At 42.2% G+C, this 27,330-nt stretch overlaps 1 protein-coding gene across 5 annotated transcripts in view; it reads left to right on the top strand.

The window, feature by feature from the left end:
- ttll3 (tubulin tyrosine ligase-like family, member 3) overlaps positions 1–27,330 on the top strand; it is a 106,441-nt gene that overhangs the window by 67,467 nt on the left and 11,644 nt on the right. For 4 of the 5 annotated variants that reach the window (XM_072280901.1, XM_072280897.1, XM_072280899.1 and 1 more), the window contains 5 exons: positions 3,716–3,832; positions 12,853–13,042; positions 14,437–14,585; positions 17,236–17,479; positions 25,078–25,513. In XM_072280901.1, coding sequence (XP_072137002.1) covers positions 3,716–3,832; positions 12,853–13,042; positions 14,437–14,585; positions 17,236–17,479; positions 25,078–25,513 — 1,136 coding nt within the window. The remainder of the gene's footprint in view (positions 1–3,715; positions 3,833–12,852; positions 13,043–14,436; positions 14,586–17,235; positions 17,480–25,077; positions 25,514–27,330) is intronic. The other variant, XM_072280900.1, reaches the window with a different exon arrangement.

Raw genomic sequence — 27,330 nt, 5'->3', positions numbered from 1 at the left:
ATTATCTAGTTAACCTTAATCAAGTCATCCACCAGTTTCCTAAAATTCAAGGAAAGCAAGTTTTATTTTGGTAACATTTTGTCATGGTTTTACAGTATGTTTTATAGGAATTATTCTGACAACTCTTTTTGGTGTGTGTTCTTCTGAAGTCAATATATCTTTCCTGAGATGTGATGTCCAGCACTTTAGGTGTGGCGAGACCAGGGGTTTGTATTATTGTAACAATCTAGATATTACGAGGTTCATTTCACTTAAAAAATAATGAAAATATAAGCAGTAGAAGCCGAGTAGTCCATTCCATCGTCCATCATTGGCCCATCTTTTACCACTGCACCACTTTCCTGCACATATACCTTGATCCCTTTATCATTAATAATAGTTATTAACAATTACTGTAGTTGTACGTGACCTCCCACAATCCAAAGACATATCAGTTAGCAGGTTAATTGGTCAATGTAAATTGTCCAGTGATTAGGGTAGGGCTTAATTGGGCAATATGGCTCAAAGGGCCAGAAGGGCCTATTCTGTATTGTATCTGTAAGTAAAATTAAATTAAATAAGAAGAGTTTATCACGATTGCTGTACATTACATCATGACATTAAACAAGCAAAAAAAGCAAAATTCACTCTCTGGAATTATCCAAGAAAAATCTGACATTCTCAGCGCAGTTTCCTCCAGTTTACAGTCTTCTCACCTGCTCACTAATAATCTGGATTTTTTTTACTTGTGCAAATCAGAACTACTCAGGTCTTTTCAGAAGCACCATAAACTATCTTGAAATAATTAACTGGAATTTTGAGAGCCACATGCAAATTGTCTTTAATGCAATAACATTCTGTTTCCTAATAAACACATGCTTGATTTTCTAACAGAAAAAGCAACTTCAACTGCTCGCGTTTCCTAGATTGCAGAGCTAAGTGATCTGTTAAAAAGTAAGAAACAAAATTGTTACATTGATACTTTGGTTGAGTGGTGTCTCAAAAACAACCTTGCACTCAATGTCAGTAAAACCAAGGAATTGATATTGTGGATTTCAGGAAGGGGAAGTTGAGGGAACACACACAGTCCTCTTTAAGAGATCAGCAGTGGAAATGGTGAGCAGTTTCTAGTTCCTGGGTGTAAACATCTCTGAAGATCTATTCTGGGTCCAACATACTAATGCAATTACAAAGAGGGTAGTTCTTTGGCTATATTTCAGTAAGAGTTTGAAGAAAATTACAAGATTTCAGAAGAATGAGGGGTGACCTAATTGAAGACTATTGAATGGTGAAAGGCCTTGATAGAATGGATGTAGAAAGGATGTCTCCAGTGATGGGCGAGTCTAAGACCAGAAGACACAGCCTCAGAATAGAGGGGCATCCTTTTAGAATGGATACGAGGAAGAATTTCTTTAGCCAGAGAGTGGTGAATCTGTGGAATTCCTTGCCACTGGCAGCTGTGAAGGCCAAGTCTTTATGTATATTTAAGGCAGGGGTTGATAGATGCCAGTGATATTAAATCTGATTCTGAGCTCTTGAGTTGTGTTGGTAAAGAGCAGCCAGCAGATCGCGTTGTATTTTGGACGGCTGCGGTGATATAATCCGGGAACGTTGGGAGAGCAGCCAGCAGATCGCGCTGTATTTTGGACGGCTGCGGTGATATAATCCGGGAACGTTGGGAGAGCAGCCAGCAGATCGCGTTGTATTTTGGACGGCTGCGGTGATATAATCCGGGAACGTTGGGAGAGCAGCCAGCAGATCGCGTTGTATTTTGGACGGCTGCGGTGATATAATCCGGGAACGTTGGGGGAGCAGCCAGCAAATGGCGTTGTATTTTGGACGGCTGCGGTGATATAATCCGGGAACGTTGGGGGAGCAGCCAGCAGATCGCGTTGTATTTTGGACGGCTGCGGTGATATAATCCGGGAACGTTGGGGGAGCAGCCAGCAGATCGCGTTGTATTTTGGACGGCTGCGGTGATATAATCCGGGAACGTTGGGAGAGCAGCCAGCAGATCGCGTTGTATTTTGGACAGCAGCGGTGATATAATCCGGGAATGTTGGGGGAGCAGCCAGCAGATCGCGTTGTATTTTGGACGGCTGCGGTGATATAATCCGGGAACGTTGGGGGAGCAGCCAGCAGATCGCGTTGTATTTTGGACAGCTGCGGTGATATAATCCGGGAACGTTGGGGGAGCAGCCAGCAGATCACGTTGTATTTTGGACAGCTGCGGTGATATAATCCGGGAACGTTGGGGGAGCAGCCAGCAGATCGCGTTGTATTTTGGACGGCTGCGGTGATATAATCCGGGAACGTTGGGGGAGCAGCCAGCAGATCGCGTTGTATTTTGGACGGCTGCTGTGATATAATCCGGGAACGTTGGGAGAGCAGCCAGCAGATCGCGTTGTATTTTGGATGGCTGAGGTGATATAATCCGGGAATGTTGGGAGAAAAGCAGACCGACTCTTCACTGTTGCAGCAGCTGTAGAGTTGGCAGCCTTGCTCATCATTTTTCAAATGCTTGACCAGTATGATTCATTAATAAGAAATAAAATACAAATAAAACATTTTACAATCTCAGGATCTCAAAGTACTGTACAGCCAATAAATATTTTTAAAAGTCCTATCATTGCTTTAATTAAAAAGCACAGCAGCCAGTTTGCAAACATGGAATATGGTCAGGAATTCCATTTTAGTGGTGTTTTTTTCCATTTTTTGTAAATTTGCTGATGCATAATACAGAATAGTGAAATGTTGCCATTCACTTCACTAGACACACCATTCCAATTGCTCACAAGATTTATACAATCTCAGCTTGATACCTATTTTGCCTTTGTATAGTTTCTACAAACGATGTCTAAGAAATATTTACACAGGTTCCATCCCTGAATATTCATTAGTGGGAATACATTAATCGATGGCTTTTCCCCATAGGTTTCAGTGTGTCCCTTAGCATACAGTTCCAGACCTTGGGATATGTCGGTCTGCAACGTTTCATTGTGGATACCTCCTTATGCTGGAAGATCAGCAAAGTTTGGTCAGTTAAAAGTGCAATTTTCACTGATTTGAAAATATGACAGCTGTATTTAGAGGTCAAGTTGTAAAGGTTGCTAGGATATACTTCTCTGAAATTTTGCAATGGGATCATTTCAGTCCACTGTAAGAGTTAGAATTGGTTTAACCCCCTTCAGAAATTGCAGCTCTGACAGTCCTTTCAGCCTAGATTTTGTGTTCGACTCTATGGATGAGAACATATTCCACAAACTTCTGATTAAGACCTCGCCATTATATTACATCTTGAAATTACTTACTTATTTTTTATTTAGAGATACAGCACGGATTAGGCCCTTCTGGCCCTTCAAGCCACCAGCAAACCCAGGTTTAACCATACCCTAATCACGGGACAATTTACATTGAGAAATCAACCTTCTAACTGGTACGTTTCTACTGTGGTAGGAAACCAGTATGGTCATGAGGAGAACGTACAGACAGCGAAGGGTATTGAGCCAGAGTCTCATACTAAAGCGTGCTAACCACTGTGCGATCGTGAGACCCACGGTACAGACTTTTATGTACTGTGGTGGGCGCCTTTATGTTAGACTTATAGTTTTATGTTTTTTATGTGCAAAATGCTGCTTTATGGCAATATAGTGTGATGTAAGGTGACACTTTGTCCTTTTTTACACTTCCTTTAGTTACTTTTGTTTCTTTAATCATTGCCTTTCAATTTCTTCAGAGGATTTCAGGCTGACTGCAGCCCGAAGTATTCTGAAGTGGGTTGTACAGCTGAAGAAAGCCGATCATTGTTTGCAAAAGGACCAAGAAAACAGAGAGGTGTCTTCTGCAAAAGAAGGTAGCAGAGACTTAGTGTACTAAGTATTGTCCTTTATGTTCATGCTGAATGCAGAAGAGAAGTAAAATTCCAAAGTTCACCCTTCTATAAAGCTAAGAAACAAGATTACAGAGCAAGGCTCTTTTATGAACCAAAAATGCCAAAATACAATTTATAGAGACAGTTTCAGAGTGGCAACATTAAAATGGTTTCTTCAGTTCCATTCTCTGTTATAAATGCCACAGTGTAAACCATAATGTTTCTGAGTGAATAACCTCAATCCGTTTTCTCTGGGTTAAGTACAAAGCACAAAGCCTATACGTAATTCAGCTACAACCCGGACTCTTTTGTGTTAGTGGTGGAGAGGAGGTCACTAAACAAACTGTTATCCATTATGGACAATCTGGTACATTCTCTCCATGACCTACTGAATAAGCAGCAGAGCACCTTCTCAATCAGACTCATTCAGCTCCTCTGTTACAAGGATCGATACAGAAAACCTTTCCTACCAAATGCAATAAGCATATACAACAGTTCATCTCTGTGTGATGGGAGAACACACATGATAGTACAATAGTCTTGTTTTATACATAGTACATAGTACAATAGTCTCTGTTAGGAAACTGGAGCTGCATCTTGATGACCTTCGGCTTGTTAGGGAGAGGGAAGCAGTGATAGACAGGAGCTACAGGGAGGTAGTCACCCCAAAGCTACAGGAGGCAGATAGACGGCTGACTGTCAGGAGGGGGAAGGGAGAACATCAGAAAGTGAAGAGTACCCCTGTGGCTGTCCCCTCAACAATAAGTACTCCATCTGGAGCACTTTTGAGGGGGACGGACCTACCTGGGGGAAGCAACAGTGGCAGTGCCTCTGGCACTGAGTCTGGCCCTGTGGCTCAGAAGGACAGGGAACTGACAGGGATGGTACCAGTAATAGGGGACTCCATAGTCAGGGGGACAGATAGGCAATTCTGTGGATGTGAAAAGGAAACACAGATGGTAGTTTGCCTCCCAGGTGCCAGGGTCCAAGATGTTTCTGGATGCATCCACAATATCCTGAAAAGGGAGGGAGAGCAGCCATATCGTGGTACATATTGGTACCAACAACATAGGAAGAAAAAAGGAGTGGGTCCTGAAAAAAAGAATACAGGGAGTTAGGAAGGAAGCTGAGAAGCAGGACCTCAAAGGTAGTAATCTTGGGATTGCTGCCTGTGCCATGTAACAGTGAAGATAGGAATAGAATACGGTGGTAGATAAGTGTGTGGCTGAAGAATTGGAGCAGGAGGCAGAGATTCAGAGTTCTGGATAATTCGGACCTCTTCTGGGGCAGGTGGGACCTGTACAAAAGGGATGGGTTACACCTGAATCTGAGGGGGACAAATGTTCTTGCAGGCAGATTTACTAGAGCTGTTGGGAGTGGTTTAAACTAATATGGCAGGGGGACAGGAACCAGTATGATAGAGCTGAGCATGAGACAGCAGGTTTACAAGTAGATGATGGGTGTAACATGAAGGTAAGGAAGGACAAGCCAATGATTGGATACAAATGCGGACAGAGCAAAGAGTTAAATTGAACTACTGAGACAAAATTCAAAAGGGCGGAGAATGCAGGACTGAAGGTGCTTAGTATTCGGAATAAGGTGAACAAACTCATGGCGCAGTTAGGGATTGGTTGGTATGACATGGGCATCACTGAGTTGTGGCTGAAAGAAGGCTATAGTTGAGAGTTTAACATCAAAGGATGTACTTTGTATCGAAAGGGCAGGCAGGAAGGCATAGGCAGTGGTGTAGCTCTGTTGGTAAGAGATGGAATTACATCTTTAGGTGACATAGGGTCAGAGAATGTTGAATCTTTGTGGGTGGAGTTAAGAAATTACAAGAGTGAAAAAACTATTATGGGTATCGTATATAGGCCTCCAAATAATAATAAGGGTAATGGCAAATTGTAATGGGGGACTTCAATATACAAAGGGATTGGGAAAATAAGGTTGGTGTCGGATCTGAAGAGAAGGAATTTGTTGATTGCCTACGAGATAGCTTTTTCGAGCAGCTTGTCCTTGAACCTACTTGGGAAAAGACGATCTTAGATTGGGTGTTGTGTAATAACCCAGATCTTATTAGGGATCCTAACGTAAAGAGAACCTTAGGAGCCAGTGATCATCGTATGATTGAACTCATACTGCAATTTGAGAGGGAGAAGCATAAATCACATGTTTCAATATTGCAGTGGAATAAAGGGAATTACAGAGGCATGAGAGAGGAGCTTGCCCAGGTGGATTGGAGGAGGATACTGACGGGGATAATGGCAGACCAGAGATAGCTGAAGTTTCTGGGAATCGTTCACAAGGTGCAGGATAGGTATGTCCCACAGATGAAGAAGTTCTCAAGTGGCAGGGGTAGGCAACTGTGGCTGACAAAGGAAGTTAAGGACTGTATAAAAGCAAAGGAAAGGGCACATGGTAGCAAAAGTGAGTGAGAGGTTGGATGATTGAGACACTTTTAAAATCCAACAAAAGGCAACTAAAAAGCTACAAGGGAAAAGATGAAATATGAGGGCAGAATAGCCAATAATATAAAGCCGGATACCAAAAGTTTTTTTCAGTTATTTAAAGAGTAAAAGGAAGGTGGGCCACTGGAAGATGATGCTGGTGAGGTAGTAATGGGGAACAAAGAAATGGCAGATGAACTTAATGGGTACTTTGCATCTGCCTTCACTGTGGAAGACACTAGCAGTGTGTCAGAGATCCATGAGTGTCAGGGAGCAGGAGTGAGTGCCATTGCTATTACAAAGGAAAATCTGTGAGGCAAACTCAAAAGGTCTTAAGATGGATAAGTCACCTGGGCCAGGTGGACTACTTCCCAGAGTCCTGAGAGAGATTGCTGAAGAGATAATGGATGTATTGGTCATGATCTTTCAAGAATCACTTGATTCTTGCATGGTCCGGGAGGACTGAAAGATTGTAAATGTAACTCCACTCTTTAAGAAGGGAGGAAGGCAAAAGAAAGGAAATTATAGGCCAGTTATCCTAATTTCAGTGGTTGGGGAAGTGTTGGAGTCTACTACTAAGGATGAGGTTTCGGGCTACTTGGAGGCTAATGATAAAATAAGTCAAAGTCAGCATGGTTTCTGTAAAGGGAAATCTTGCCTGACAAATCTGTTAAGAGATCTTTGAGGAAGTAGAAATCAGGGTGGGAAAAGGAGAGGCAGTGGATGTCATTTACTTGGTTTTTCAGAAGGCATTTGATAAGGTGCCACACATGAGGCAGCTTAACAAGATAAAATCATATGGCATTACAGGAAAGATACTGACATGGATAGCAGAATGACTGACAGGCATGAGGCAGCATGTGGGAATAAAAGGGGCCTTTTCTGGTTGGCTGTCGGTGACTAGAGGTGTCCCTCAGGGATCAATATTGAGACCACTACTTTGCATACTGTTTGTCAATGATTTAGATAATGGAATGGAATGCTTTTTGGCAAAGTTTGCGGATGACACAAGGATAGGTGGAGGGGTAGGTAGTGCTGAGGAAGCAACGCAATTGCATCAGGACTTAGACAACTTGGAAGAATAGGCAAAAAAGTGGCAGTGTTCAGAACTGTACAATAATGCATTTTGGTAAAAGGAGCAATAGTGTAGACTATTATCTAAATGGGGAGAAGGTTCAAACATCAGATGTGTAGTGAGATTTAGGAGTCCTTGTGTGAGACTCCCAGAAGGTTGATTTACAGGTTTAGTCTGTGGTAAAGAAGGCAAATGTAATGTTGTCATTTATTTCAAGGGGAATAGGATATAAAAGCAAGGAGATAATGTTTTATAAAGCATTAGTCAGGCCACACTTGCAGTATTGACAACAGTTTTGGGCCTCATATCTCAGAAAGGATGTGTTGTCATTGGAGAGAGTCCAGAGGAGGTTCACAAGGATGATTCATTGAACGAAGGGGTTAACATATGAGGAGTGTTTGGCAGCTTTGGGCCTGTACTCATTGGAATTTAGAAATATGTGTGGAGATCTTATTGAAACCTACCGAATGTTGAAAGGACTAGGTAGGGCGGATGTTTCCTGTGGGGGAGGTTTCCAGAACTAGAGGGCACAGCCTCAGAATTGAGGGGTGACCCTTTAGAACAGAGGTAAGAAGGAATTTCTTTACCCAGAGAGCAGTAAATCTGTGGAATGCTCTGCCACAGACTAGGGTTGAGGCCAGGTTTGTGCGTATATTTAAGGCAGAATTTGATTGTTTCCTGATTGGCCAGGGTTTCAAAGGATATGACGAGAAGGCAGGTGTATGGGGTTGAGTGGCATCTGGGATCAGCTGTGATCGAGTGGTGAAGCAGACTCGATGGGCTGAATGGCCTAATTCTGATCCTATGTCTTATGGTTCAATTTCCGTCGCTGCCTGTAAAGAGTTTATACGTTCTCTCTGTGACCGCATGGGTTATCTCTGGGTGCCATGGCTTCCTCCCTGAGTCCAAAGATGTACGGTTTATCAGGTTAGTTGGTCATTGTAAATTGTCCCGTGATTGGTGGTTGCTGCGCGGTGTGGCTCGATGGGCCGGAAGGGCCTATTCTGTGCTGTATCCCAATAAATAAAAAAAGATCAAAACCCTGCCATTTTTTTCTCTCAAGTATTTGCAAAACTCCTGTTTAAATGTCAGAATTTGTCTCCAGTAATCTGTCATGCCGTATATTGAAAATCCTAACTACTTTGTGTGCAAAAAGGATTTTAATATCATTCTCTATTCTTTTGCCTATCACCTTTACTCTGTGTCCCCTGTTTCTGCTCCTGGCAATAATTTCTCTCCATCAATTCTAATAACACCCTTTTGTGATTTTAACTGCCCTTTTTAGATCCCCTCTTACCCTCACTGTTGTAAGGAAAGCTAAAACATAATCACCAATCTATCCACGTAACTATCCTCATCCCTTTAATTAATTCTCTTCTGCACCCTCTCTAAGGTTTTCATATTTTTCACAAAATGTGATCCCCAGAGTTAGCATAAAACAGCACCAGTGTCTGATCCAAATCATTCATAAAGGTTCCTGTGACCTCATTGCACTTGTACTCCAAACTTCTATTTATAAAGCTCAGAATTCCATAAGATATCTTTACCACTTTCCCAACCTTTCCCACCATCTTGAGTAATTTATGCACTCAAAACCTGAAATCTTTACGTTTCTGTATTTTCATTAGAACTGTGTTTTCTAAATTACATTGCCTCTTCGTGTATTGTTTTCTGTCCCAATGCAATTTATATCTGCTAGTCTGTCATGCACCTGTGATCTTCTTTCCAATGCTACATCTTTTGGTCCATCTCCGTGCCAAAGTCCCTTTCCTTTAATGCACTGGTGATCATGATGCTGGTCCCAGCTTAGTGAGGTCTAGCCTGTCTGTCTTTTACAGGTCCTACCATCTCCTGAACTGGTGCCATTGATTCAGGAATTTAAGGTTCTCCCTCCTACCATGAATTCATTCACACTCTCCTATCTCTGTACTCGTGACGCCAGGATTAATTTGGAGTTTAAACCTTTGAACCTTGGTAAACTCTATCCTAACTCCTTGACATCTGCCATTATGACTTTGTTCATTTCTTGCTCTCTGCTTTTGATACTGATAACTTATTGCTTACTATCATGACCCTCCAGAGAGTACTCCGGGTTGTCCCTGTGGTTTCCTTTATCCTGATGATAGAGATCCAGTACACCATTTAAGACTCACATTGATGGTCACAGGAACCCTAACTGCCCCACTTACAATGTAGTCCTCGATGACAGAGGTTCCCAACCTGGGGTCAGTGGATCCCTTGGTTAATGGTAGGGGTCTATGGCATAAAAAAGTTGAGAACCCCTGCTCTTTGACCATTTTATTTCTGTGCTTTGCCCCTCTCCTGTATGCAAGGTTTGATCATGATGCAATGTTTTGGATTGCCTTATTTCAGAGAGTTATTGCCTCCACAGTCTTTTATACTGAGTGTAAAGTTTCAGATGGCTGCTCTCTTAGTATCCTAAACTCCCTCTGCCTGTGCGGTGGCTTCCTCCTGGAATGTACAATCCAAGAAATTAAGCTTTCCTGACACTCTTTAATACCTTCTATAGCACCACAAGCTGGGATATCATAAACTCAAGCTCGGTCACTTGGAGGCATTTCCACCAGACCTGGTCCTCCAATGGCTCCAGGATTGTAGACAGTAGGTCTTGTGTCCATGAAGCCTTGTATTTCTCCTCCATTTTAATTTTTGTGTATATTATTTTTACCCTGTATAGAATGTTCCTTCTGCAGATAACGCTTAATTTAAATTAGTGATTAAATAATCATCTTTTTCTAATTAATTTCATCCTTTTTTTAAAATATCAAGCAGCAGCCCTCCACCTTCCACAGATTTTCCTGATCACTATATTCCCACGCTTCACACTTGATAGTAATTGCACACTGTAGAAAATTGCATTTTTTCATAAGCATCTGAAAGATTCTTCACAACAAAGGGAGCTGCTGTTCTAAGACTTTTTTGAAAAGGCTGTATACTGTTTTACTTTGACTCTAACCCACACAACTTCTAATATAGGAATGCTTGATTCTGACATGTAGTTCAAAAATATTTAAATATTCTTTTACCTGGTACTGATAAGGAAAAGCTGTTAAATTGTATTAAAGAGCGTTGGAACAGTTGAAATATTTAGAAGAAAACAACTGAACTATGATACAGCAGCTAGCACTGTTAAATTCCATTAAATTTATGCCCATGATCGTGACTTTTCACTTTTATTGCTATTTTCTAAACACCAAAGGTAGTGGTAGCAGTAAAGGCTAGGGACAGCACAGTGGCATAGCGGTTAGCATAATATTATTATAGCACCAGTGACCACCATTCAATCCCTGCCACTATCTGTAAGGAGTTTGTACGTTCTCCCCATGACCATATGGATTTCCTCTAGACGCTCTGGTTTCCTCCAACATTCCAAAGGTGGATGGATTAGTAGGTTAATTGGTCACGTTGGTGTAATTGGGCGGCACGGGCTCAATGAACCAGAAGGTCCTATTACCATGCAGCATCTCTAAATAAACATAAAAAAAATACATCTGAAGGAGAGGTTATCCTTCTATTGAGATTTGCACCAAGATTTAATGTTAGATGAGATAGGGAATGAATGTTCCCTAAACAGAATTTGTGGACTGTTTGAGAAGATCATCTCACTTGTGTATATCTTTTTAAAACAAAGTTTTAGTCATCCAGAAATAAATGGGTACTCGTTCAGAGACACTTCATTTTGTCTAGCAGTTTGTGTAATCCATGTTAAACTTGCAAAAGTTGTAACCAAGTAGCAAAGTCAATAATATCATTTATTTAGAATTAAATTTGTCTAAAAGGAAATACAGTTGTTAAAAACTGTCTTTACTATGATTAGATTAGATTAGATTAGATTTAACTTTATTGTCATTGTGCCGAGTACAGATACAAAGCCAATGAAATACAGTTAGCATCTAACCAGAAATGCAAAGAATAGTGTTTTTTTTAGATTATGAGGACACTCAGTCCTCATTTATTGTCATTTAGAAATGCAAGCATTAAAAAATGATACAACGTTCCTCCTGTTCCAACACAGGACAAACCAAGACTAAAACTGACAAAACCACATAATTATAACATATAGTTACAACAGTGCAAAGCAATACCATAATTTGATAAAGAGCAGACCATGGGCACGGTAAAAAAAAAGTCTTAAAGTCTCGATAGACTCATCATCTCATGCAGGCGCCATGAACCTCCAAGCGCCGCCAACTTGCCAATGCAGCACCATTGGAAGCACCCGACCGCAGCGGACTCTGAGTCTGTCCGAAAACTTCAGCTCCAACCAGCCCCTCCAACACACCTCTCCGAGCACCATCCTCTGCCAAGCGCTTTGACCCCGACCCGGCCGCCGAGCAACAAGCAAAGCTGAGGACTCGGGGCCTACCCCTCCGGAGATTCTGGACCACACAGTAGCAGCAGCAGCAGCGAAGCAGGCATTTCAGAAGTTTCACCAGATGTTCCTCCGAGCTCTCACGTCTGTCTCCATCAAATCAGGATTGTGCACGGCACCCTACTTGACAGATAACAGATATCACCACCGGAGTGGCTGCTGCGAGTTACTATTTACAAAATAATTGAGAATAAAAAGTAACTGCTACAGCACCCAAATATAAAAGTACTGAGACAGTACAATATGGATGCAATACTGCTTAGCGCTGTGATGTGAGGTTCAGCAGTGCCACAGCCTCAGGGAAGAAGCTCTTCCTGTGCCTGCTGGTGCAAGAGCGGAGGCTCTTGTAACGCCTATCGGACGGGAGGAGAGTAAAAAGTCCATGGTTAGGGTGAGATGCATTGTTGATAATGCTTTTCGCCCTGCCCAGGCAGCGTTTATGGTAGATGTTCTCAATAGTGGGCATTGATAATCCGCTGGGCAGTTTTCACCACACACTGGAGTGTTTTGCGGTCCGATACGGGACAATTGCCATACCACACTGAGGTGCAGTTGGTGAGTATGCTCTCAATGGTACAGCGGTAAAAGTCCGTCAGTATCCTTGGATGACTTGAGATACTTAAATATTGTCCGAAATTCATTGAGGAAAATGTCATTAAAATCCTAATGTTGCATGGTTCCTACTTTATATGCAATATATATAAAGTAGAGAGAACAGCGGTGAGCAGCCACAGGCCAACATCTAGAATTTCCTTTATAAGGATGTTCCGAAATCCTAGCAAAATGCTGGAGGAACTCAGCAGGCCAGGCAGCATCTAGGAAAAGAGTACAAAGCAGAGGACTGAGTTCAGCAGTAATAACTGTGTCAGAATAATAACTTCAGAATGTTAACTGTATAAAATAGTTTAATAATGTATTTATTACATGGCTTTAGTGCGTATGAAACAATTTCCCAACATGAACAAACAAGGCTTCGGAAATTGAGAATTAAAATGGGAAGGAAAATATCACTATTCTCAGGTAAACATAATTCTCAGACTAGTGGCTAATATTGCACATGGATGTTTTAACTTTCTTTTTCTCTCAGCTTTTCAAAGACAAACACGTAATAAAGGTGGAGTTGTTTCTGTTAAGCTTATTGAGACAGCACTCCGTGCCTGTGAAGAGTATTTAAACACCATGGATCACAAAGATATTGATGTGAGTCTAGACACGCCACCAGCAGTAACAGAAAAGTGCTGGGAAGAGACTATCCAGCAGTACTACCAGGTCATCCAGTAAGTATAATTGATTAACTTAGCAGTGACATTGTGCTGGAAGTAACATGCCACATAAATTATCAAATCAATGTTGATATAATTGTTAGGTGATTTCACATTAATTTTGGAAATTGATGTTGCTTCCATTGAGATGGAGTATGAATATGTTGGCAGCAAATAATTGCAATATTCCAAGTTGTCATAAAAATGTAGATTGAAATTCAGTGCACTATGTCATTGCTACCAACCCTGGTGGAATAATCTAGCTCATCACACTGTTGATTCAAACATGGCTAAAGTGAAAGTAACGTACTACAGATGCATCTCAACCTCTCAAGAAATCATATGATCAATGATCGATGGCCATTTGAGAAAGGGGGGAGGCCTGAGAGAGTTGAAACGTTTGTAGCATTCTTAAGGACTAAGAATTGTATGAGATAGTATAGAAATGGCATTGAATCAGGCTGTTGACCAGAGGGGATAACATCTCTCAATTTCACTGGGCCCCATCACTGAACTGTTTCTACAACAGATGGACTCACGTTCAAGGTCTCCTCATCTCATGTTCTTGAGATTTATTATTTTTCTCTCTGTATTTTTGTATTTGCACAGTTTGTTGTTCCTTGCACATTGTTTGTCCATCCTGTTTGCTCTGGTCTTTCATGGATTCCATTGTGTTTCTTGTACTTACTGTGAATGCCCACAAGAAAAAGAGTCTCAGGATTGTATTTGGAGACATATATGTACTTTGATAATAAGTTAACTTTGAACTGTGATAAACTTAATGGATTTAGGTTTTAAATAAGAATATTTAGAATTAACTTCACTTTAGTATAGTCATCCATTAGTCTCATGAGACCATGGATTTGCACCTTGAAAAGTTTCCATGGCGCAGGCCTTGGCAAGGTTGTATGGAAGACCAGCAGTTGCTGGTCTCCCCTCTCCACACCACCGATGTTGTCCAAGGGAAGGGCAGTAGGACCAATACAGCTTGGCACTGGTGTCGTCGCAGAGCAATGTGTGGTTAAGTGCCTTGCTCAAGGACATGCACGCTGCCTCAGCCAAGGCTCGAACTGCGGGCTTGATTTGGCCTGTACCTGGCCTGGCACTTATATCAATCGAACCTCGGGTCTTTCTTTGTTCACGTTGATGGATCCGCTGTCTCGCCTCAGTTCTGCCACATCAAGTTGCCTCCATGTCTAAAGGGAAGTTACAGGCTATTGTTAGCGGTGAGAGTTTACCAGAAAAAGTGACATTAATAAATTTAGAGTTTCCTTCATTTTGCTTGCCACCGATAAGTAGTCACTGAGCTTCACCAGTACCATCTTAAAAAGTCCAGTTTGTCATGATGGAGTGCACTTGATAGTTGTGCTTTTGTATTACATTCTCATGTGTCGTTGTCCTTGTCTTAGTGAGGGAGCAACAATCCAAAATTGGAGTACTTATGCCGAGTTGTGTGAAAGTATGCTGCAGCAGCTACAGAAGGTGAACGCACAGCTGCAAATGGAAGGAATGCGTAATATCTGGATAGTGAAACCTGGAGCTCAGTCTCGTGGCAGAGGTATGGGAACAGAGTCAAAGATCTAAAGTGACTTGAAGAGCTGGGAACAAAGCTAATCTAACTCATCTATAGTCTATTCAAAGATAATCTAGCTAATCTAATCTATTTTACTGTGCTTTCTATTAAAACTTTGAAAATGATTAAAAAAATAAATTAGTTTAAAAATGAATCACTACATGGTTATTACTGTACTTCAAGCACACATTCCAGGAGGAAATGGATATTGGTTTCATACCTGTTGCAGCCACTTCAAAACAGCATGCTGGGACTCAAGCTTTGTATGAAGCATCTGATATGGAGGGCCCCCCTCATCTCCAATCAGGAAAGGTCTTGGTGCTTGTTTGAAAGGTAGAGAGACATTCATGAGTGACTGACAGTCTGTTCATCTGACAGAATCCACCAGCTTCTTCCCCTGCAGGCGATTGCCCGATTAACTGCTCAACTTTTCTACGAGTGAATGTTACTATAATCCAACTGAAGTGATTGTTTCATGAAGAAAAATGAGTTTTGAAAATCCAAACTTTAATGATGCAATGATAAGGCAGTGCAGGAAGAGAAAGACGAGAATCAGAGTTGGGTTTAATACCACTGGTAGGTGATGTGAAATTTGCTGTTTTGTTGCAGCAGTATATTGCAATACATAATCATAAGCTCTATAAACTACAAGAAGAACTATATATAAAAATGAAACTGACTAAGTAGTGTAAAAAGAGAGGAGAAAATTTTAAATACTGAGGTAGTATTCATGGGTTCATTGTCCATCCAGAAATCTGAATGTGGAGGGGAAGAAGCTGTTCTCGAAACATTGCGTGTGTCTTTAGGCTCCTGTATCTCCGCCCTAATGGTACCAATGAGAAGAGTGTGTACATACACAAAACCCTGATAGTGATAGGAAGGTTGTGTGAGAAAAGATATACTTAGCTCTATATATAAAGACTTTATGTGCAAAAGCAAAGGTGTATGCTAATCACTTATAGGCACTGGTTAATTTAGGTGACTAGTTCAGAGATAGAAAGGCTGGTTCAAGGTTAGGGAACCATTGAGAACAAGCGAACTTAGTTGCAGGAAATTGTTAACCCTGCTTCTTAGCAGGTAGATGGCAGCAGGATAGTCATGAGGTAGAATGGAGACCAGAAGAGCCGGAGGAAAGAGATATGAATACTTGATAGAGGAGTTAAGAATTTTTGAGAGACTGGAAGGATTGGAGGCAGTCCCTTACAGTGACAGATGGTGTAGTAGGAAATTTGGACCTGATGACTAAATAAAAAGGTATTTACTTCCATGGGTACTCACCTCTTTTTAGCTGGCAAGAATCCTGAAATCTGGGAAACTTAGCCATCATGATTAGATTCAAAATAGTGATCAAGTCTGAGGCCCACTGCTTTTTTTAATAATATTTAAATGACTAACCAACCATTCACAAATGGGTAAGTTGGCTTCCTCCAATTCACATCCTTTAAGGCTGAGGTGAAAACTGATTTGCTCATAGTATAATATGCTGCAATACTCTTATTTGGAGATTAAAATGCTCCCATTGGTTGTGTTCAATTTGGACACATTATTAATACAACAAATCCTTAATGAAAAGTCATAAGAGGTTTTACTAGCATGGCATGAGAAAGCAGAGGGCCTTGACATTAAATTTACAAAAGCAGAGATTAAGGAAAAAGATAAGAAGTGCTCAAATGGATATGCTGACAGAGGAAATGAAAATACGTTGTTTCCAGTGGGAGAAAGCCTGTTAATCTGAAGGCATAAAGTTATGACGGGAAAATGAACCAGAGGCAGCATGAGTTCAAGTCCAAATTTAATTGTCATTCAACCGTGCATGAAAACCCATGATTACAGCCAAACAAGACAGCATTAATCCTGGGCCAAGGTGCAAAACACAGCACCAACAGTCCCACATAATGCAAGGTACATATAGCACATACAAGGTAGCAAACATTTGTAAGATATCAGTAAAATACAGAAAATATATATTCCGTGAATGTTACAGCAATCTGCAGTTATAAACAATACGGCTTGTCTTCTGCCGAGCAAACACGGTGGGGGGGGGGGGGGGCGGCACTGACTCCAACTTGACATTGCGCCACACAGTGGAGCGTAGCAGCCCCAACGCCTCTCTCCTGTAAACAGGTGACACTGCGGTTTGAGGCTGAGTCCTCACACAACCAACAGCACGCGGCTCCCCTACCAACCGCCAATAAATCAGTGAATCGGACTTGCGGCATTTCTCATTAAAAGGGTCTTGTCATCACAAAAAAAAGAGAAAAGTTTACTTACTTTTAATACAATTTATTGGATCTGGAATACAATGCCAGAAGTGGTGGTAAAAACAGTTCCAATAATAATTTATAAATAAATAAATAATATCATCAATAATTATTTAAAAAGAAAAAACTTACAAGGCTACAGGTGATGAACAGGGGAGTGGGAATAATAGAACTATACTGTATCTAGCACAGACACAATGGCACAAATGGCTGCTGTTGTGTTACAGATATTATGAATATCTTACAGCATGCTCTTCAAGTTTGTATTAATAGTCAACTCCTCAGTGTATTCCATCTTACTGTGACACCAAAGTTTTCTGAATCTTGGTAACAGTAAGATGGAGTGACAGATTATTCTTTGCCTGTCTCTGCAGGGATCACTTGCATGGACCGATTGGAGCAGATCATGAAACTAGTTTACGGCCAGCCAACTTTCATTGCAGATGGCAAATGGGTAGTGCAGAAATACATTGAACATCCACTGCTTATTTATGGGACAAAATTTGACATGCGCCAGTGGTTCCTAGTAACAGACTGGAATCCTGTGACTATCTGGTTCTATAAGGACTGTTACCTGCGCTTTTCAACCCAAGCATTCTCCTTGGAGCATCTGGACACGTATGTATATATTACATTGCAGCATGCATTTTGAATAATAAATCACCTTAGAATGTTATTTTGACTGCAAAAATAATGGATTATGAGTTGGTCTATTAGCCAAATTGGATGCAAGATAAGAATAACATTTCTTTTTCTTCCAAAGATATATAATCACTAGATGGAAACATAAAAATTAACAACACAAAAGACCCAAAGACCACAAGGTGTAGGAGCAGAATTAGGCCATTTGGTCCATCGAGTCTGCTCCGCCATTTCATCACAGCAGATCCATTTTCCCCCCTCAACCCCAATCTCTTGCCGCCCCCCCCCCCCACCTCCGGTAATCCTTCATGCCCTGACAAATCAAGAATCTATCAACCTCTGCCTTAAATATACATAAAGACTTGGCCTCCACAGCTGCCTGTGGCAATGAATTCCACAGATTCACCACTGTCTCAGGAAATTCCTCCTCATTTCCATTCTAAAAAGACATCCCTCTATTCTGAGGCTGTTTTCTCTGGTCTTAGACTCCCTCACCACAGGAATCATCCTCTTCACGTCCACTCTAACAAGGCCTTTAACTATTCAATTGGTTTCAATGAGGTCACGCCTCGTTCTTATGAATTCTAGTGAATACAGGTCCAGGGCCATCAGACACTCTTCAGATGATAAGACGTTCAATCCTGGAACCATTTTTTTGAACCTCCTTTGAACCCCCTCCAGTTTCAGCACATCCTTTCTAAGATATGCATCCAAAACTGCTCACAATACACCAAGCAAGGCCCCATCAGTGATTAGTAAAGTTTCAACATTACATCCTTGCTTTTATATTCTAATCCTCTTGAAATGAATGCTAATATCCTATTTGCCTTCATCACCACAGACTCAGCCTGCAAACTAACCTTTAGGGAATCCTGCACAGGAACTCCCAAGTCCCTTTGCGCCACAGATTCTTCGACAAAAGTGCATGACCATATACTTCCCAACACTGCTTTCCCACTGCCATTTCTTTGCCCATTCAAGTAGTTCTGTAGCCTCTTTACTTCCTTAGAACTATCTGCCCCAGCAAACTTTGCAACAAAGTTGTCAATTCCATCATCCAAATCGTTGACATATTGTGTAAAAAGAATTGGTCCCAACATAGACCTCTGTGGAACACCACTAGTCACCGACAGCCAGCCAGAAAAGGCTCCTTTTATTCCCACTTTTTGCCTCCTGCCAATCAGCCACTGCTATACCCATGCTGGAATTTTTCATGTAGCTTGTTAAGCAGCCTCATGTGTGGCACCTTGTCAGAAGTCCTCCGAAAATCCAAACACACAACATCAACTTATTCTCCTTTGTCTATCTTGCCTGTTATTTCTTCAAAGAATTTCAACAGATTGGTTAGGCAAGATTTTCCCCTGAGGAAACCATGCTGACTATGGCCTATTTTACCATGTGCCTCCAAGTACCCTGAAACCACATTCTTAACAATTGACTCCGACATCTGCCCAGGTCAGACTAACTGGCCTATGATTTCCTTTCTTCTGCCTCTCTGCCATGGACACGTAGGGTGACATCTGCAATTTTCCAGTCTCCCAGAATCTAGTGAGTGATCATTACTGAAGGTTGCATGGTTGTGGTTATTATGCAAGAATGTGTACAATATCAACCTGAAATACTCGGTTTTCACAGGCATCCATGAACAATAGAACACCAAAAAGAATGAACAACAGAAAAACGTTAGAACCCCAAAGCCCCTCTCTCCCTCCCCTGCACAAGCAGCAGCAAACCATCAGACTCCCCTCCCCCTCCCATTTCAGCAAAAAACCTCAGTGCCCACCACCCACCAAGCCACAGCAAAGTCCCCAAAGAGAGACCATGATCTGCAGTCAACAAAAACTATTGCTTACCCAACAGTTTGACATGCCACAGGCTGTCCCTCTCCCTAACAGGGGACAGAGAACACACACAAAATGCTGGAGGAACTCAGCAGACCAGGCAGCATCTATGGAAAAGAGTGCAGTCAATGTTTCGGGCCAAAACCCTTCGGCAGTGCGTGTTGCTTGTAATTCCAGATTTTCTCTTGTTTGTGACAGAGATGTCACCCACTTCACAGCGAAAGGGGAGACTAACAAACAGTTGCTGTTACAACATTACAGCCTGCTGCATCTCTTTTTATTCTAAGCTTCTCTGATTCAAGTACCAGCGGCAAACTCTCCCCACCACAGAGGGAGAGGGAGGGGGAGAGAGAGAGAGAGAGAGAGAGAGGAAGATACATAGATAGATAACTATCAACTACAGAAACCTCCATCCGCAGCATCCACCGCCACAAAATCCTGATGTTCCTTCTCCCATGGCACCACCAGCCTAGAAACATTTGTCCTCAGGGTTGCACCACACGCCTTCCATCCTGTGTAAAAAAAATACGCAGTTTTGACTGCCATTGCAGATCAGGGACCTCAATAGAACCCCAGCTACTTTGAAGAAGAAGGGAAAAAAGAAATTAAAGAGAGGAATGTAAGCTGTTTATGCAGATGAACTTGAAGAGGCCGCCATTTGGTGCCATCTTAACTCCGCAATCTCTTCAGCCACCTCTTTCAGAACCCTGGGGTGTTCACTATCTGGTCCAGGTGATTTATCTACCTTCAGACCATTCAGTTTCCAAAGAACCTTCTCCCTAGTAATGGTAATTTCACACACTTCATGACCCCTGACACCTGGAACTTCCACCATACTGCTAGTGTCTTCCACAGTGAAGACTAATGCAAAGTGCTTATTCAGTTCATCTGCCATTTCCTAGTCCCTCAGAGGAAGCCTATTACATCCATTTTAGCCAAAAATTGATCTGAGGTTAACCCGACTTACCTGCTTTTAATCCACAGTCTTAGAGATGATAGCAATTCATGTGTTCATTGGATTTATTCCTAAAAATACTGACAAACAAAAAAAAGACAAATAGTACTGTGCAAAAGTCTTGGGTATATATATAGCTAGGGTGCCTAAGCTGTTTGTGTAGTACTGTAAGCTGTTTTTTTATATCATTTCCTGCGTGGGTTAATTTTGATTTGTTGTGAGACACAGGATAGGAAAATAAACTTCTGTATCCTCTCTTTATTTGCCCTTGAAACAGCAATACCTGTGAGTCTTAACTTTTGTTAATATTGGTAAATATTTAAGCAACACACATAAAAGTTGCTGGTGAACACAGCAGGTCAGGCAGCATCTCTAGGAAGAGGTACAGTCGACGTTTCAGGCTGAGATCCTTCGTCAGAACTAACTGAAGGAAGAGTTAGTAAGAGATTTGAAAGTGGGAGGGGGAGATCCAAAATGATAGGAGAAGACAGGAGGGGGAGGGATGGAGCCAAGAGCTGGACAGGTGATTGGCAAAAGGGATGTGAGAGGATCATGGGACAGGAGGCCCGGGGAGAAAGACAAGGGGAGGGGGGAACCCAGAGGATGGGCAAGGGGTATAGTCAGAGGGACAGAGGGAGGAAAAGGAGAGTGAGAGAAAGAATGTGTGTATAAAAATAAATAATGGATGGAGTACGAGGGGGAGGTAGGGCATTAGCGGAACTTAGAGAAGTCAATGTTCATGCCATCAGGTTGGAGGCTACCCAGACGGAATATAAGGTGCTGTTCCTCCAACCTGAGTGGGGCTTCATCTTTACAGTAGAGGAGGCCGTGGATAGACATGTCAGAATGGGAATGGGATGTGGAATTAAAATGTGTGGCCACTGGAAGATCCTGCTTTCTCTGGCGGACAGAGCGTAGGTGTTCAGTAAAGCGGTCTCCCAGTCTGCGTCGGGTCTCGCCAATATATAGAAGGCCACATCGAGAGCACCGGACGCAGTATATCACCCCAGTCGACTCACAGGTGAAGTGTTGCCTCACCTGGAAGGACTGTTTGGGGCCCTGAATGGTGATAAGGGAGGAAGTGTAAGGGCATGTGTAGCACTTGTTCCGCTTACGCGGATAAGTGCCAGGAGGGAGATCAGTGGGGAGGGATGGGGGGGGACGAATGGACAAGGGAGTTGTGTAGGGAGCGATCCCTGCGGAATGCAGAGAGAGGGGGGGAGGGAAAGATGTGCTTAGTGGTGGGATTTCCGTAACTTCCGCCACCTCCAACAGGATCCCACCACTAAGCACATCTTTCCCTCCCCCACTCTCTCTGCATTCCGCAGGGATCGCTCCCTACACAACTCCCTTGTCCATTCGTCCCCCCCATCCCTCCCCACTGATCTCCCTCCTGGCACTTATCCGCGTAAGCGGAACAAGTGCTACACATGCCCTTACACTTCCTCCCTTACCACCATTCAGGGCCCCAAACAGTCCTTCCAGGTGAGGCAACACTTCACCTGTGAGTCGACTGGGGTGATATACTGCGTCCAGTGCTCCCGATGTGGCCTTCTATATATTGGCGAGACCCGACGCAGACTGGGAGACCGCTTTTCTGAACATCTACGCTCTGTCCGCCAGAGAAAGCAGGATCTCCCAGTGGCCACACATTTTAATTCCACATCCCATTCCCATTCTGACATGCCCATCCACGGCCTCCTCTACTGTAAAGATGAAGCCACACTCAGGTTGGAGGAACAACACCTTATTTTCCATCTGGGTAGCCTCCAACCTGATGGCATGAACATCGACTTCTCTAACTTCCGCTAAGGCCCCACCTCCCCCTCGTATCCCATCTGTTACTCATTTTTATGCACACATTCTTTCTCTCGCTCTCCTTTTTCTCCCTCTGTCCCTCTGAACATACCTCTTGCCCACCCTCTGGGTCCCCCCACCCCCCCTTGTCTTTCTTCCCGGACCTCCTGTCCCATGATCCTCTCGTATCCCCTTTTGCCTATCACCTGTCCAGCTCTTGGCTCCATCCCTCCCCCTCCTGTCTTCTCCTATCATTTTGGATCTCCCCCTCCCCCTCCAACTTTCAAATCCCTTACTCACTCTTCCTTCAGTTAGTCCTGACGAAGGGTCTCGGCCTGAAACGTCGACTGCATCTCTTCCTACAGATGCTGCCTGGCCTGCTGCGTTCACCAGCAACTTTGATGTGTGTTGCTTGAATTTCCAGCATCTGCAGAATTCCTGTTGTTTGGTAAATATTTAGTTGATACAGCACTGTGAATAAAATCTTAGGCACCCTAGCTGTAGTATATATGTGCCCAAGACTTTTGGCACAGTGATGTATTTAACCATACAATTATTTGGCAATACAAACCATTGCATGGTTACCCTCCATATCATATCACTAGAAGTATGTCTTGGCTTTAATATGCTGTTAACATTGATAGTGAGACTTACCTCTTCTTAGCTGACCAAGTTTGATTGATGGCAATTTTAAATTGAGATAGTGTAACTACCTGATCCAGTTTACTGGGATACATTGTAAATCATTCATCTCAATGGTTAAAATATCAGAATGGACCCAAAGTCAGTTAAATTTTTCAAGAAGTTCCCTAGCTGCCTTGTGGGCTAAGAGAAAGGCATCTTGGGTACCAGATGGAAAACTAAGGTTTCCTCTACCCTGTCTTCTGTCTTCCGCAGGGACCACTCCTTCTATGACTCCCTATTCTGCTCATTACTCCTCACCCAACCCTTCCTGGCTACTGGCACATTCCACTGCTCTCGTGGTAGATGTAACTCTTATCCTTGCCTCTCCTCCTTTATTCAAGATTCCTTAATGTAATTTCCTGTACACAAGTGTAAAGGAGAATGAAGTAATTGTTACTCTGGATCTGATGGAACACAAAAAAACCCCACAAAAGATAAAGAAAACAATAATGATAAAAAACAATAAATATAAATACTTAAGGTAGCTTATATACATTGATTGTACATCCATAATGTGTCACTAGGCACTAGTCAGTCACAAGATGGTTGGTGACTAGTGTCACCTTATGGTCATAAGATGACTTTAGGTCACTTTATGGACGTACAATTAATCCATGTATATAAGCTATCTTACGTATTTATATTTATTGATGTCTTATTACAAGGTGACTGACAGAGTAGTGGCTGGGTTGGTGGATGGAGGTGTGATCAGGCTTACTACTTGGGGAAAGTAACTGCCCTGGTGTGGATACTACGTAGTCTTATCCCTGATGGGAGTGGAACAAACACTCCACGAATGGGGTGGGTTGGATCTTTCGTGAGGTAACTGGCCCTTTTCCAGCTCCTTTCTGTATACATGTCCTTGATAGTGGGTAGGCTGGTGCTGGTGATGCACTGGGCAGTTTTGACTACCATAGTAAAGCCTTCTTGATCAACACAGTGCTCTTTCTCTACCATGCAGTGCTGCAGCTTGTCAGGATGCGCTGTACTGGGCATCTGTAGAGGGACATGAGTATGGATGTGTAAAGTCCAGCTTTCTTCAGCCTCCTCAGAAAATAGAGGCATTGACGAGCTTTCTGAGAGGTTTTGTGTTATCTGCACTCACAGGACTTTGAACTGCTTGCAATTTCCACAGCTGTGTTGCCAACGTAAATGGGGGTGTGAGTGGTGCGAGGCTTGTTGACATTAGAAAAGAAGTTATTTGCCTTGCACCAGGCCTTGAGTTCTTCCACCTCCTCTCTGTAGGATGTCTCGTCGTTGTTGGTGATGAGCCCCACCACTATCATGTGATCGGCAAACTTGACAATGTGATTACTCGAGTTTATGTCCTTGGGTGGAATTGCTCATCATTGTTCAGGGACTTAAATCGTCCTCCTAGGTGAGGCAAAGGTTGACGTGTATTTCCTTCAACCTTGTGGCCTCCTCTACATATCGACAGTTTTCTTCCTCCCACCGATGCCACTCGATCTGCCGAGTTCTTCCAGCAGTTTGTTAATTACTCCGGTTGTCAACATATGCAAAAATTAGTCCAGTGGTGCAATTTCTACCTCTTATTTATCCGTTTTGAAGAAGCTTATTAAATATCTTTCATATTTGCCCAATGATGTGGTCAATTTTACAGTTACATAAATTGAAATTGTTCTCAAGGATTCTGTAGTGAAAAGTTTTCTGGAAGTATTAACCTATTTAATGATCTATTATAGAGAAATTACATTTTGCTCTTTGACAGTGTACATATGTGCAAAATGGATTGTCCTGCTTTCAGCTGTCAAAATGTTTTGGATTCAGAATTAAAATGTTTATTACCACTGAAATATGTCATAAAATGTGTTGTTTTGCAGCAGAGCATTGACTGTAAATTACAATCAGAAACATTTATAAAAAAACTAAGTGCAAAATGAGAACAAGAATCATGAGGTAGTGTTCATTTGTTCATTTTCTGTTCACAAATCTGATGGCAGAGGTGAAGAAGCTGTTCCTGAAATGTTGAGTGTGTGCCTTCAGGCTCCTGTATTTCCTTATTGATGGTTGTAATGAGATAGCAATAATTCATCTCTTCAACTTTGCTTCATATTGAAATTATCAGTTCAGTATCACCTATCTATAAATTACCTAAGATCTTAAACAAATACACTCAATAGGGGTTCCAACCAATTTAAGGTAAATATATTAATAATTTACTAAGGACCAGCAAAGATCAAATGTTAAAATGTTATGTGATCCCCTTTAGATAACAACATGCAAATAACTCCAATCCATCTCATAGCAACTAACATATTTCTCTTTGCATCCTTTAGATCAATTCACTTGTGTAATAACTCAATCCAAAAACATTATGTGGCCTCCTCCAGTCGCCACCCTTTAGTTCCTAAAGATAACATGTGGTCCAGTAACCAGTTCAAGGAATATTTGAATCAATGTGGCTTTACAAACACCTGGGAGGATATCATCTCCCCTGGCATGAAGAAGGCAATTATAAATACCATGCAGATTATGCAGGACATTGTGAAACCTCGGAAAAACAGTTTTGAATTGTATGGAGCTGATTTCCTGTTAGGGGAGGACTTCAACCCATGGCTGATTGAAATTAATTGTAGCCCCACCATGTCGGCCTCAACACCAGTGACAGCAGCATTGTGCAGCAGAGTCCAAGAGGACACTATTAAAGTTGTTATCGATCGCAAGCTTGAGAAGACGTGTGGCACAGGACACTTTGAGCTGTTGTATAAACAGGTAATGTAAAATGTGCAGCAAAGCATGACCTAGAGGCAAAAGATGCTGGAAATCTGGAATGTGGCCAACCTTTTTAATTCCAATTCTCATTCCTGTTCCGACACATCCGTCCATGGCCTCCTCTTCTGCCATGTTGAGGCCACTCTCAGGCTGGAGAAGCAACAGCTCATATTGTCTAGGTAGCCTCCAACCTGATGGCATGAACATTGATTTCTCCAACTTCCTGCAATGTTTTCCTTTCCTTTTCCCTCTTCTTCATTTCCCCATTCTGGCCTCTTACCTCTTATCACCTCCCCTGGTGCCCCTCCTCCTTCCTTTTCTCCTATGGTTCACTTTCCTATCGGATTCCTTATTTTCCAGCCCTTTACCATTCCCTCCCACCTGGCTTCACCTATCACCTTCTAGCTTTCCTTCCCCTCCCCCCACTGTTTTTTATTCTGGCATCTTCCCTCTTCCTTTCCAGTCTTCATACAGGGTTTCGGCCCAAAACATTAACTATTTATTCATTTCCATAGGTGCTGCCCAACCTGCTGAATTCCAGCATTTTGTGTGTGTTGCTTTAGATTTCCAGCATCTGCAGAATCCCGTGTTTAAAAAATGCTGGAAATAGGTCAGACAACATCAGTGGAGAGAGGAGGAGTGTCACATTTCAGCAACAAAAATCTGATCACAACATGAGCTCCAATGTTGTGTGCACATTTAGACGGGTTTAATTGTAATGGGCCCTTTTCTTTTTCCTATTAACTGTTTGATAAACCTGATATTGATAAATATACTTCCTTTATAATTCTATATGATGCACGATCTATTATTTTTGCTGATCGATAATTGTGTATGAGCAGCATTTGCTCAAATTGAGGTTCCTTAAATCAGAATTCCTAATGTTCCCCAAATCATATTTACAATATACTAGACATATATTGTTTATGAAAGGTAGCTTTCTCACCCAAGTCACATGGCTGTTAACAGAGATAGCTAATGAGCTGAGTGTGTTTATGTGCCCTGGTGAGAGGGTTACGTTTTGTGGTTGTTTTCAGATGCTGTGTGAGTGCTGTTTTAGGATTGATTAAGTGATTTGTGTGTTCAAGCCAGTTGTTAAACTAGTGTCGAGGAAAGTGATGAAGGTATTTTATTATGGATGCCACAGGGATTAGGGTTTGGTGTGATTCACAGTGGTTATCCACAAATAATGCTTGTGTTCTGAGTGGGGTGGATATTTGAAGCCCCAATGAACTGTTACTCAGAGAGCTGAGTTCTGTAGAAGTATTGGGGCAAGTTACACTGGTTGAACAGTGTTTTGATCAATCAGCTGGTAGGGATGCTGTGTTAGTCCAGACTAGCAGTGACATAACTGAAGTTGTACTGCCCAAAACATTAGGAGAACCCAGAGAGGTTAGGCAAGGGCAGTCTATATTATTAGAGAAGGCAGGGTGAGAGGTGGGGGAGAATGTAGCTGAGGGTGAAGACCTTAAAGACAAGTTGTTCTTGTTTCTGTGAAGTGAGGGAAATGAGTGATCTGATGTGAAAAGTCAAATAGGTCATTCGGCAGTTGATGGAAATTCTGAGTTGGCTTTAGCGATGATATCACTGGTCAATAAATGCCAAAGTGTACCCGCAGAGTACCAAAGTTATCCTAGACTGGGAGAGTTCTCTGGAGTCAAGCCCACACCTGATGGGGAAGAAGAATGAGGCTTGGGAGGAGCAGACATCTCGGTGACTGGATCAGTGGCAGTGCTCAGATAACATGAAAGGACAGTGACTGGTAGAGAGTCTAAAAGGCCCCAAGGCAGAAAACCCATCGGTCATGTCCATGGGCT

Source organism: Mobula birostris, chromosome 16 (genome assembly GCF_030028105.1).
Source record: "Mobula birostris isolate sMobBir1 chromosome 16, sMobBir1.hap1, whole genome shotgun sequence".
NCBI lineage: Eukaryota > Metazoa > Chordata > Chondrichthyes > Myliobatiformes > Myliobatidae > Mobula > Mobula birostris.
This window is presented reverse-complemented; position numbering and strand designations above follow the sequence as displayed.